The sequence below is a fragment of the Macaca mulatta genome, chromosome 13 (genome assembly GCF_049350105.2).
Source record: "Macaca mulatta isolate MMU2019108-1 chromosome 13, T2T-MMU8v2.0, whole genome shotgun sequence".
Taxonomy (NCBI): domain Eukaryota; kingdom Metazoa; phylum Chordata; class Mammalia; order Primates; family Cercopithecidae; genus Macaca; species Macaca mulatta.
This window is the reverse complement of record NC_133418.1, coordinates 17276562-17289997: the sequence shown is the minus strand read 5'-3', so window position 1 is coordinate 17289997 and position 13436 is coordinate 17276562. Positions and strand designations below refer to the sequence as shown.

At 55.2% G+C, this 13436-nt stretch overlaps 1 protein-coding gene across 1 annotated transcript in view; it reads right to left on the bottom strand.

The window, feature by feature from the left end:
* Window positions 1-1252: 1252 nt before the first annotated feature.
* Window positions 1253-13436, bottom strand: part of LOC106996194 (SH3 domain and tetratricopeptide repeat-containing protein 1-like) — a 29371-nt gene continuing 17187 nt past the window's right edge. Inside the window, 9 exon segments of the mRNA XM_077958753.1 lie at window positions 1253-1623; window positions 4995-5191; window positions 6155-6295; window positions 6298-6310; window positions 7017-7139; window positions 10058-10143; window positions 10146-10204; window positions 11404-11456; window positions 11458-11585. Coding sequence (XP_077814879.1) covers window positions 1366-1623; window positions 4995-5191; window positions 6155-6295; window positions 6298-6310; window positions 7017-7139; window positions 10058-10143; window positions 10146-10204; window positions 11404-11456; window positions 11458-11585 — 1058 coding nt within the window. The 3' untranslated portion in view covers window positions 1253-1365.

The window sequence follows — 13436 nt, the reverse complement described above, 5'->3', positions numbered from 1 at the left end:
TCCTGGCTCTGTCACCTCTGCTGGGTGGAAAACCAACCCAGGGCTGAAGCAGCAGATGGGTGCCTGATTCCTTATTATCAGAGCGCTGCCCACTGGCAAGTCTCTCTCCGGGCCTCAGCTTCTCCTTCCATTAAACGAGGGGCTTGGGGGATACCAAGGAGGGGTAACTGCTTAGTGAGGATGGGAGGTTTCTTCTGGGGAGATGAATACATTTTGAAACTAGATGGCGTGGGTGGTTGCACAGGACTGTGAATGTATAAATGCCACCACATTATTTGCGTGGAAATAGTTAATTGCATGCGATGTGAAAATCACCTCATTTAAAGTGTTTAAAAGAAGGGCCTGGGAGAGTGCAGTGTATGTGAGAATCACGTGGGACACCCACAGTCTCTGAACGTCAGTTTCCTTGCGTAAACTGGCAAAGAGACCGTGTGAACTGTATTCCCTGGGGCCAAGAGATTCCAAGAAGGAAAACCTGGGATTCCTGGGACTGGGATGAGGGCCGGGGTCCGGAAGCGGAGTGGGTGGGTGGGTACAGCTGGGGGGCAGCCTAGATAAGGCTTTCAATACTGGGTAGCAGCGTCTACACAGGCGGAGATCCCTGCATCTCACTTCCCGCAGGGCTGACCAGTGGCCAGAGGTGGGACTGGCCAGGCTCGGCCCAACCAAGTCTGGGAGCAAAGGACACTGAGTGAGGGATCCCCGGGGCCACCCTCACTGGCCTGCGGCTCTCCTGACACCACGAGAGAGGTCCAGGAGCTGACCTTGGGTCCTAATGGGGGACACCTTCCTGGCTGCAGGCTGGCAGGGTGGTGTGGTGGTCAGTGTACTGGGCTCTGCGTGTCCGCCTCTACCTGCTGTGTGACGGTGGGCCAGACACCTAACCTCTCTGTGCCTCTATTTCTTCAATGGCGAACAGGGACACTAGCAGCTCCCACATCTGGGCACAGTGGCCTGAAGGTTAAAGGCAAGGGTGGCACGAGACCTACAGCAAGAACTCTGAGCAGGGAGAGCAGGGAGCTGCCCAGAATTCAATCACCATCTCCCCTCTGGCCGCCGAGGAAACCGAGGCTCATGGTGACCTGGCCCAGGTCTGTTGGACTCACGGTCCTTCTCATCCCCAAGATCAGAGGGCTGCCACCAGGGAAGGAGCTGGCCCCTAGACACAGCCCAGGAAGCACACAGGGAAGGATGCCATGGGGACTTCGGTATGTTTTTGCAAAAAAAAAAAAAAAAAAACAACATTTATTGCTATTTGAACCCTGCTTTTATGCTTCCATTACCCAGAAAATGAGCTACGGGAGACACCAGGAGAGGCAGGAGATCATCCTCCTTGCACAAAACCCACTCCCTCGGATACTGTCCTCAGCGAGGGTGGCTGGAGGCCAACCAGGGGGCCCACCCGCAGAGTAGCAGAGGAGGTAGGTTGACCCTGTGGACGCTGAGCTCTGTGGCGAAGGTCCTGGCCTTCTGGTAGAAGAAGAGCCACTTCTCGCAGTCCAGGAGGAAGCTGTGGGAGATGGTGGCTGGCCGCGTGTAGATCTTCAGCTGTGCCTTCTTGTTGCCCAGGTCCACGGCGGCTGCCAGTGCCAGCTGGTAGTACCCGGCTGCATCAAACGGGTCCTGAAGGGGACAGGTCATGGTCAGCAAAAGGGGGACTCGGAACCCGTCTTCCCAGAGGCCGTTCCTGTCTCCAGGTCATTCCACATGTCCTTCCGATGCTGGCTCACCCCAGGAGCCCCGAAGCCTGTGACACTGCTGTGGTCTCAGCTGCAGGAGGTGGGGATGACCCTGACACCCCTGGAAGCCTTCCTGACTGTCCCTACGCCCCACTCACCCCAAGCCTCCTGCCCCAGTGCCACCCTCTCTGCAGGCAGTGGCTGCTTTCCCCATGGGCTGAAGTCAGGGCAGATCCTGCCTGCTCTGAGAGTTCCATGCAGGACCCGTGGCTCCAAGCCACAGCAGGGGCACGGTGTTGAGTGACCCAGGCTCCCCTCTGGCCCCTGTCCATGCTGACCATTTCCAGGCCCTCCACGGGCCAGGCCAGGTACAAAACCATCTCACAGGTGTCCTCTCTGGCAATGTTCCCTGAAATATTCACGGAGCGTGACTCCCCAGACATCCACTCCCATTGTCAATGCGTCTTTGGCTCAAACTCACCATCCCTGGGTTGGGATGCCACCTCCCAGACCTCCTCCTTCACCCTCCCATCCCCCACCCGGCTTCTCCCCAGGCACCTCCTCCACATGGCGGTCACCCAAGGGACCTCTCTAAGACCCATGCCTGGCCTGTCCCTCTTTACCATCTCAAGATGGCTCCCAGGGCCAATGACAAAGTCCAAGATGCAGCAGTCCATTCCCTCACTGCCCCGCCCCACACACGGAGCAGGGGCATGAGAAGGCCCCGAGTCACCGCCACTGCTCATCCAATGCCCCCTGGCCCAGCCGAACACTGGACTCTGTGCTGGGTGCATGGTTGAGCCTAACGTCCTTGCTTCCAGTCTGAGGGACGTGGGAGTGAACACTGACCACACAGGGTGGCCCGGGCTGTGGCAGAGGGAAGCCCAGGAGGCCCCAGACTCAGCCGGGGGTGGAAGGCAAAGGCTTCCTGAAGGGGTGGGGGCTTCCCAACTAAACAGGAAGGAGCCAGGCAATACATATGTCTCTGCGTGTGCCTGTGCATGTGAATGTGCGTGTTTGTGTTCCTGTGCGTGCATGTCCCTGTGTGTGTGCCTGTGTGTGCATGTCTGTGTGTGCATGTCTGTGTGTGCATGTCTGTGTGTGCGCGCCTGTGTGTGCGTGTGCGTGTGCCTGTGTCCATTTGCGTGTGCATTTCCATGTGCCTGTAGTGTGTGCTGCAGCTAGTGAGTGACAGCGTGAGCCAGTGAACACTTAATCCACCCTATTCCAGGGCTCACTCTCATGTGTAGACTCCAGGGGACCCCATTTTAGAGGCAATTGGCAAAGATGCTCATTTACCCCTGCTTCTCTGCCAGCCTTCCAGGTCCCATCAAGCCTGGCTTTTTCTCCCACTCCTCTGGGCCCTGGGTCCAGAGCCTCCTATACAAGGAAGAGGGTGTAGCCTTGGAAAGACAGCCGCCCTTGGGGAATTCCAAGGGGGCCTCCCTCTGGGAAGCTGGCCTGTGCTGACAGCATAGTCACGATGAGGCCCAGAGGGCTGTGCATGGGAAGGAGGACTGTGCATGGGAAGTAGGGCTGTGCATGGGAAGGAGGACTGTGCATGGGAAGGAGGACTGTGCATGGGAAGGAGGGCTGTGCATGGGAAGGAGGGCTGTGCATGGGAAGGAGGACTGTGCATGGGAAGGAGGGTTGTGCATGGGAAGGAGGGTTGTGCATGGGAAGGAGGACTGTGCATGGGAAGGAGGACTGTGCATGGGAAGGAGGACTGTGCATGGGAAGAAGGGCTGTGCATGGGAAGGAGGGCTGTGCTTGGGAAGGAGGACTGTGCATGGGAAGGAGGACTGTGCATGGGAACGAGGGCTGTGCATGGGAAGGAGGACTGTGCATGGGAAGGAGGACTGTGCATGGGAAGGAGGGTTGTGCATGGGAAGGAGAGCTGTGCATGGGAAGGAGGGTTGTGCATAGGAAGGAGGGCTGTGCATGGGAAGGAGGACTGTGCATGGGAAGGAGGGCTGTGCATGGGAAGGACGGTTGTGCATAGGAAGGAGGGCTGTGCATGGGAAGGACGGTTGTGCATAGGAAGGAGGACTGTGCATGGGAAGGAGGGCTGTGCATGGGAAGGAGGGCTGTGCATGGGAAGGAGGTGAAGGAGGCCTCTGTCCCTCGACCCCAACCGTCGACTTTGGTCTCTCAGGTACTACTTGGCGCTTTCCTTTCTCCTGGACGGGCGGAGTGGGCGGCAGGCTTGACCAAGAGAGATAAAGGCCTCTTCTGGGAGGTCCGTCCCCCTGGGTCCCCGGCGTGCCCCTGAGCGGTGAGCAGCGTTCCCCTGGGCCTGATACTTGGCACCTCCCTGTCTGGCTGGGACTTGGGAGGCCACAGAAACCACGTCTGACCACCAGGTGTCGCCAGTACTGGGCGGGGGCCTCCCGGGCAGCCCCAGGCCTGCGGTGGGGTATACGGGGCAGGGTCTTAGGGCTGCCCCAGCTCCCCACGTTGTTCTAAGGCCCCCAAGATCTCGGTCCCTGGACTGGAGTGCCCTGGCCCCTCAGCCCGTAAGGAGCACTGACACGAGGCTGGTGTGATGCTAAGGAGGGGCGGTGCCTGCTGGGCAGATGGGTGGAGACACCACAGGTCTCAGTCTGCCAATCTCAGCTCTCCACCCCTACAGGGCTGGGGGCAGAGGGAGCACAGCACCTCCCCTCGAGACACACCCGACCGAACAAGGCCTCAGCCTGGCTGGCTGGGGCCCCGCCCCTCTGCACCTGCCCTGAGCTGGGGTTTCCCTGTCTGTGAACCCAATGGTAAGACACTGGTCCCACCCCACCCTTCCTGGGTGATGTGAAGATTCAAGGTGTCTCGGGACTCCAGGAAGGAGTTGCTCAGTGCAGGCTGGCACCCTGGGCAGGCTTCCTAGAGGAGGCGCCAGGATTTGGGTTGGATCTTGCAACGTGGATTCAATGTGAGGATGATGCCGTCCTCTGAAATGTCACTCTCCCAACCCTGTTTTCCTTGTTAAATGCACCTTGACACTTGACTGTCAAGACTCAGCTTTGGTGTCACCTCCTCTAGGAGGGCCCCCTGACTACAATCCCCCTTCTTTACCCAGAGGCCACCATTGCCCACTCATGTGGCAGCCTCCCTGGCTGAGACTGAGTTGAGGGTGGGGCCTGGCCATCTGGGGAGCTGGGTTTTACCTGCTAACCTTGCCGGCTCCTCCAGCTGGGTGTAGAGCTCGAGGGAGGCCACTGGGCCATTCCTAAGAAAGGCTGGAACCCAGGCCTCTGGGGTCCGGGTGGAGATCCCACTCCAAGGGGGCCAGGAACACCCGGAGCCCTGCTCCTCCCCACCCACCTTCAGGTCGTAGAAGATGATGTCACCGAGCACCAGGTACACCTTCACGTAGTAGAGGGTCTCCTCGTCGAACTCCAGCGGCGAGTTGCAGAGCTAAACGGCCTTGAGGTAGAAGTGCTCCGCCAGCTTGCCATGGTCCAGCCGGTGGTGCAGGGCGGCCAGCCAGTGGTAGGCCACGCGTTCGTTCAGCCGGTCCCCTGGGGAGCAGGCCAAAGGGGCAGGTGTGAGGATGTGGCTCCCTGGGGCAGGGAGGGCACAGGCCCCTCAGGAGCAGGTATACAGATCCCAGGCAGCACACCTGGCTTGTCTCCAGGCACCTGTGGTCACCCGGGCAGCTCTGGCCATTCCCTTCCAGGTTCCCAGACTCACTTTCCCATCTGCAAAGCAGAACTAATAAGGCCTGCCCCTGTCTACTGAGAGGCTTTGGCAAAGTCGGACTTGGATGGCCCAGTTCTGTGCCAACACATAGCCACCTGCCTTTGCTCACTGGTTTTAACCAGGGGAGCCCAAAAGCCATGCAGTGCAGGTGCTCCCGGGCTCCCCGGCTCCAGGCAACCCACAGACGTGACATCCGACTCCTCCTGGGTGTGTCATGATCAGAGCCCCCTACCTTGGGGAGTCAGCTGCATACCTACTGTGTACTGGGCCTCGGGGCACAAGGCGCTGGGGCATGTGGCCTGCCTAGGGTTTCCTGTCTCTGGAGGGGGACAGACAACCCTGGCACAGCACCAGGGGATGCACGGCCTTAAGGGGCAGACTGCTGGAAGGGGAACTGGGATTTTATCAGCCAGAGAACCGTGTGGTTGATGAGGGTGGGAAGGGCACAAGAGAAAGGGAATGTGCCACTCAGTCTGGCACATACAGGGACCAACGAGATGCCTGGCATGTCTGGAAGGCAGAGGGCACACTGGACGGCCCTTGTGGTCAGCAGCGGGAACAGGCACAGGAAGCAGAGCTCAGTCAGGCAGGGAGCTCTGCACTGCGTGAGAGACCTCGGGCTGTGCCCCACAGCCGGACGGGGAAGCCAGTTGGGCAGATCTGCCTGCCTGGACAGGAGACCAGGAAAATCCAGCAGCTGTTTCAGCTCCTGGCCTGCAGACCTGGAGGCTGGGCTCTGGCAAAGTGTGGGTGCTGGCAGGGCGGGGGCTCAGGGGACTTACCCAGAGTGATCCTGAGTGCTAGGGCCATGTAAGCAAACTCCAAGTCCTCCTGGGGCTCCTCCAGTGTGGCCAGCAGTGACACCAGCTTGTTGCACAGCTGTAGCTGCAGCTCCACCTTGCGGTTGCCCGTAGTCACTGCCGGGGCAGGGCCCGGTCCTACCACACAGGCAGGTGGGGTCAGGTTTCCCGCAGCACCCACCTTGCCCAGCGCCCTCCTCAGAGCTCAAACACGTGCTTCGAGCTTCCCACACCCCAGCTACCCCTGCACCTCGACACAGCTCTGTGCTCTGGGATAACACACAGTTCAGACATCCAAGTTGGGGGCTGAAGAGTCACCTGAGGCCCATCCAGCTACACCCGATAGCCGCAGACCAGCCTCTCCCACCTGGGCACCGGAGGTCTGACTGGGGGGAGCCAGCACTCCTCTCTGCTCTAAAAACACCACATTGATCTGTGCCCAGGGCTGAGGCACACCGTGAGCTCAGAGGAAGGGAGAAGCCGTCCCACTTCGGGGTGCGTGCAGACCTGGGCCTCCCACTGATATGCTGTGTGTCCTTTGACATGTCCCTGTGCCTCTCTGAGCCTCAGTTTCCTCATCTGGAAGATGGGGACAGGACTTCCCACTCATGGTTGCTTGAGGTCATCAGGTACAAGGGTAGAGCCATTATCACGTCCAGGCCCCGAGAGTTTGTCCCAGGCAGGGGCATGGTCAATATCATTCCCGGTCAGACCACTTGGAAACTCATCATGTGCATGGGTGGCCCTGCCTCCATTTGGGAGGCCTCTACCCTGCCACACCTGTGCCTCAGCCCTCCAGGTGCCCCACTGAGGCCCACCCACATCAGCCCACAGGCCAGCTCACCCGGTAGAAGGACAGGCCTTCCTCCCGCTCCCAGGCCCCATTGAAGAAGATGTCTCCAGCTGCCTCAAACAGCTCCAGCCCCAGGTTGGGGTCGCCTGTGTACAGGTCCACATTCTGAGCCACCTGAGAGGAGACAGAAGATCCCTCAAGACTCACACCTGGCGAGGTGGCTATGCGCATCTTTGCCAGGCTCCTTCCTCTCCCACAGTACAGGTACACTTGAGCATTTTTCAGAACCTGTGCATGAGGGCTGCCCCCACCACTGGCATGAGGACAATGAAGTATGCTCCTGAGTGCTAGGAAGTGACTGAGCAGCTGCAGCCCAGGAGCCCAACACCTGTGAATCCTACCACCAGGGCTAGCCCTAGCCCACTCCCCCTGCACTCAAACCAGTCTCCGTGGCCCCCAGATTGCTGGGAGCCCAGCCCCTGGCTCCTTTCTGCGTTGCCACATCCCTGCCACATCAGCAGTGTTTGTGGGTGGGCCTGGTCCCCTCTTGGCCATAAGCTCTTCATCCCTCTCCTCAGCTCAAGGAGGTATACAGCAGGTGCTCAATAATGAAAGCTTCATCAGTCTCGTGGGCTTCACAATTTGTTCCAGATCACACTGTGTTTGGGAAAGCCTCTGAAAACAGCCACTATGATAGATTCATTTTGTAAGTAGATGTGCCACATGTCGCTTGGAGCAAGTTCTTCTGTGTGTTAATTGAGTGGTCACATTATTTGAGCATGTGCTGTATACCAGCAGGTGCTGTGCACTGTGAGGGGCCGCGCCTCTGCCCTCAGGGAGAAGATGCTGGCCACCGGGGGAGGATGTGAGGGAACCAGTTGGAGGAAGGGAAAAGGCACACAACAGGTGTTCAGCAGTGGCTTAGGAATGAGTGGGTGGATGGATGAATGGATGAGGAGATGTAGACACATGGATGGATGAATGGGTGTGTGGATAGATTAATGCTTGGATGGATGGATGGATGGGTGGGTGGAATGATGTGTGTATGTATGTATGTATGCGTGGATAGACAATGTATGGATGGGTGGAGGGTAGATGATGTATGTACATGTGGATGGATAGATGGTGGATAGACGAATGTATGGATAAACAAATGGAGAGATAGATGAATGCAGGGATGGATTAATAGGTAGATTGGTGGGTAGATGGATGAATGATGGATGGATGAATGGACGAACAGCTGGATGGATGGGTGAAAGGATGGATGATGGATGGATGGAAGGATGAACAGGTGAATGGATGGATGATGGAAGGATGAATGGACGGATGGATGGATGAACAGATGAATGGATGGATAGACGGGTGAATGGATGGATAAATGGATGGATGAATGAACAGATGGATGGATGATGGATGGATGGATGGATGGAAGCATGAACAGATGAATGGATGGATGATGGAAGGATGGATGGATGGATGGATAGATGGATGAATGATGGATGGATGGAAGGATGAACAGGAGGTGAGTGGATGGATGATGGAAGGATGGATGGATGGATGATGGAAGGATGAATGGATGGATGGATGTACACATGAAAAAGTGAATGGATGGATACACGGGTGAATGGATGGATGATAAAAGGATGGATGAATGATGGATGGATGAATGGACACTGGGATGGATGATGGATGAATGGTTGGATAAATGGATGGATGGATAAATGGACGGATGGATCGATGGAAGGATGAATAGATGACTGGATGAATGAGGGAAGGATGAACAGGAGGTGAGTAGATGGATGAGGGAAGGATGGATGGATGATAGATTGATGGATATATGGACGAATGGATAAATGGATGGATGAATGATGGATGGATGAATGATGGATGGATGGAAGGACAAACAGGTGAATGGATGGATGATGGAAGGATGGATGGATGAAAGGATGGACGGACGAACAGGTGGATGGATGGTTGCTGAATGGATGAACGATAAAAGAATGGATGAATGATGGATGGATGAGTGGATGATGGATGGATGAATGGAAGGATGAACAGGTGAATGGATGGATGATGGATGGGTGGATGGATGGATGGAAGGATGAGCAGGCGAGTGGATAGATGATGGAAGGATGGATGGTGGAAGGATGGATGATGGAAGAATGAACAGGTAAATGGATGGATGAGGGAAGGATGGATGGAAGATGGATGGAGGGATGGATGAACAGGTGAATGGATAGATAATGAAAGGATGGATGGATGGAAGGATGAGCAGGTGAGTAGATAGATGATGAAAGGATGAATGGATGGAAGAATGAAGAGGTGAATGGATGGATGATGGAAGGATGGATGGAGGCATGGATGAACAGGTGAATGGATGAATGAACAGGTGAATGAATGGATGGATGGACAGGTGAATGAATGGATGATAAAAAGATGAATGATGAATGAATAAATGGACAGGTGAATGGATGGACAGGTGAATGGATGGATCATGGATGGATGGAAGATGGTTGGATGGATAGAAGGATGAACAGCTGAATGGATGGATAATGGAAGGATGGATGAAAGGATGGATGGATGGACAAACAGGTGAATGGATAGATGAACAAGTGAACAGATTAATGAATGATAGATGAACAGTTGGAACGATGACAGAAAGATAGATGGAAGGACGAACAGGTGAATAGCTGGATAAAAAGATGGATAGAGGATGGATGGATGCATGATGGATGCGTGGAAAGACGAACAGGTGAATGGATGGATGATGGAAGGATGGATGGATGGATGGATGGAAGGACCCACAGGTGTATGGGAAGATGATGGAAGAATGGATGGATGGATAGTTGGTGGATGGATGGAAGGATGAAGAGGTAAACAGATAGATGACGGAAGGATGAATGGATGGATAGACAGGTGAATAGATGGATGATAAAAGGATGGATGAATGATGGATGGATGAAAGGACAGATGGATGGATGATGGATGGATGGAAGGATGAACAGGTAAATAGATGATGGAAGGATGAGTGGATGGGTGGATGGACAGAGAGTGAACAGCACAGGGGCCCTCCTGCATCCCTTGCCACTCACCTGGATGTACAGGTCCACCAGCACGCTCTGCCGCAGGAGGTAATAGATCTTCCCTGCTTGCAGCCAGGCATGCGCCTCCTTCTCTTCTGGAGGTCAATGAAAATTCCCAGACTTCGTTTGGTGTAGTCCAGAGCGGATTTGTAGGCCCTGGAATCACTGGAATCAGACACAGGTGTCAGAACAAGGGCTCTCATCCTCCTGGAACCAGTCTGCCTCCTCCCGTGGGTCTGGTGACAGATGAATCTGGCATGTGGGGACTGGGAACGGCCCTCTTGTGTGTGCAGTGTTCTGCCCTTCCCAGGCTGCTGGGAGGGCCAGGGTGAACACACACGGCATGGAAAAGATGAAGGACATCCTTCTGAGGGAATCGAGCATCATGCTGCCCTGTGGCAGGAGGAGTGTGCTAGTCCATCTCCCCTGCCTCCCAGACATGGCCTGTGTCTTCTCCAGACGCACCAGGAGCCGTTAGTGTTCAGAGGCTATCTAGGCCGATGGTTCTCAAGGTGTGCAGGCATCACAGTCACCCGGAGGACTGTCCTTATAGCTTGCTGGCCCTGCCCCCAGAGCTTCCGGCTCCACAGGCCTGGGGCAGGCCCTAGAACTCCCACTTGCCACAAGCTCCTAGGTGACATGGATGCTGCTCTGCTGGTCCAGGGACTACACTTTGAGAAGCATGGCTCTAGCACACTGGCCCATTTTCCTTCTGTGAACCTGAGGCCAAGACTGGAGCCAGTCTCCCGGGTCCCCATGGAATCTGGCCCCTTCCCTGCTCTCTCAGTAAGTCCAACACTTGAGGGGCTGTGACTGCAGCAATGTCACCAGGCCCTGTGGGTGGGGTGGCCAGGGCCATGGTTACCCCACCAGGTCAGCATGCTCGGGGGAAGCCCAGTGGGCCTCATATGGGACGTGAGACCTTGAAACCCTGCCCCAGGGAAGCAGGTGACACAATTGGCTCTGTCTTCTGTGGGAGAGAAGCCACAGGTGGCTGCTGTGGTCACATTTAAGGGGACAGATGAAGGCCAGGAGTGAAGACTCGGGGCAGGCAGAGGTTAGATGACAAAGGCCACCATAGTAGGAAGAACAGCCCAGTGTGCATGTACTGTCTCTGCTGGGGTTGAGATGACCTTTGACCCAACAAGGGAGACTCAAGCTGGGACTCACAAGCCAGCAGCAGCCCTGGGACGACCCCAGACCCACCAGCTCAAAGCATCTGATGCCAAGGAACCAAATGATCCAAAGGAAAGGGGCTGAGGAGGCCCTGGGCCAGCTTCCCTGTGCCCCCCTCCCAGCCCCCCCAACCCCCTTGCCCCCCTCCACACCCCCACCACTGCAAAGCTAGCCCTCACCGCTCGGTGCCCAGGGACCGGTAGAGCTGACTGGTGGTCTCCAGGAGCTGCCCCCTCCAGCACCTTGTCGGCCACCTTGCGGGCAAGGGAGAGCTGGAACTCGTGGTAGATGACACATTGGGTCTCGCTGGGCATGACGACGCTGTAGAAGTAGCACAGCCGCTGGACGGCCCGCAGCTGGCCTGGGCAGAAGACAAAATGGAAGACGTCAGCCTCCCAGCATCGAAGCGAGGCTGGCTGGGTTCGGAGGCCCCTGCTCTGTGCTTGTCTCTTTCACACCTCTGTGAACCTGGGCCCCATAGGCGGGGAGCCTGGGCTCAGACAGGCCATGCACCTGTGCAAGGGCAGGCGCCGAGCACACCGTGACATGGGCACAGCTTGGTGCACATGCTCATGGTACAGGCTGGCCTTCTTTACAACTCCCAGGACCAAGGTCCTGGCCAGGCTCGGCCCCTGCACCAGGCCATCTATTTCTGCTTCACAAAGCCCCTCTGGCCAGGACCAGGGCTGTCTTCAGCCTGAGATGATGAGACCAGGGGCACAAGTAGCCCCTGTCGCAGATGGAACCCTGAGAGAGCAAAGCCAAGCGTCATGTCTGCCACACATGGCATCATGTTGGGGGAATGGGGTTCAAAGCCGGCCCCTGGCATTTCCACACATGCTTCACTCATGCAACCAGGCTCCAAACCCACAGGCTCGCTGGCCTCTCCCAAAGCCAGGGCGCTGGGAACGGTGGAAAGCTTCTGATTTTCTAGTGTCAGAAACATTCCGAAGATTAACACTGGAAACCAGGTACGCCAAATGGACATCTGTCACACACGCCCCCCAACAACAGCTGAATACACAGTCCTCTTGAGCGCCCATGGGACTTTCCCCATGACAGACCATGTGCCAGGCCACAAAATGAGCCTCGGTGAAGGGAGAAGGACCGAGACCAAAGCAGAGGTGTTCTTCAGCTGTACTGGCACGAAACTAGAAATCGACAGTGAAGGAAACGTGGGAAATTCAAAAATATGTGGAAACTACACACTCCTAAACAACCAGTGAGTCAAAGAAGAGACCATCAGGGAAACTGAAAATTAATTTGAAAAGAATACAAACAAATGCACAGCCCGGGCCAGCACGGTGGCTCACGCCTCTCATCCCAGCACTGTGGGAGGCCGAGGCGGGAGGATCGCTTGAGTCCAGGAGTTTGAGATCAGCCTGGGAAACATGGTGAAACTCTGTCTCTATAAAAAAAATACAAGAATTAGCCGGGTGTGGTGGTGCACATCTGTAATTCCAGCTACTCAGGAGGCTGAGGCATGAGAATGACTTGAACCTGGGTAGAAGTTGCAGTGAGCCAAGATTGCACCACTGCAACCCAGCCTGGGCAATAGAGCAAAACTTTAAAAAGAAAAAAAATAGCACAGTGTATCAAAAACACCAAGATGTAGCTAAGGCAGTGCTGAAAGGGAAATTTATAACTGTAAATGTCTACATTCAAAGAAAGAAGAAAAATCTCAAATCAAAAGCCTAACTTTCCACCTTGAGAAACTAGAAAATGAACTAAACCCAAAGTGAATAAAAGGAAGAAAATAATAAACGTGAGAGTGGAAATGGGAAGTAAAAATACAGAGAATGGAAAAACAAAAGAGATAATCAACAGAACCAAAAGTGGGTTTTTTGAAAATAATAACAAAATTGACAAATCTTTCACCAGACTGACCAAGAAAAGAAAGATGGGGCACAAACGACTAAAATCAGAGACTGAGCACCATGGCTCACGCCTGTCATCCCAGCACTTTGTGAGACCGAGGGGGAAGGATCGCTGAGGCCAGCATTCAAGACCCCCCTGGGAGAACATGATAAGACCCCATCTCTAATAAAAATAAATAAACAATTACAAACCCAAGTTTCTAAAATCAGAAATGAAAGAGGAAACATTATTGCCGACCTGACAGAAATAAAAGGATTCCATAAAAACACTACGAACAATTGTACACCAAGAAACCAGACCATCTAGACACAACAGCCAAACTCTTAGAAGGACA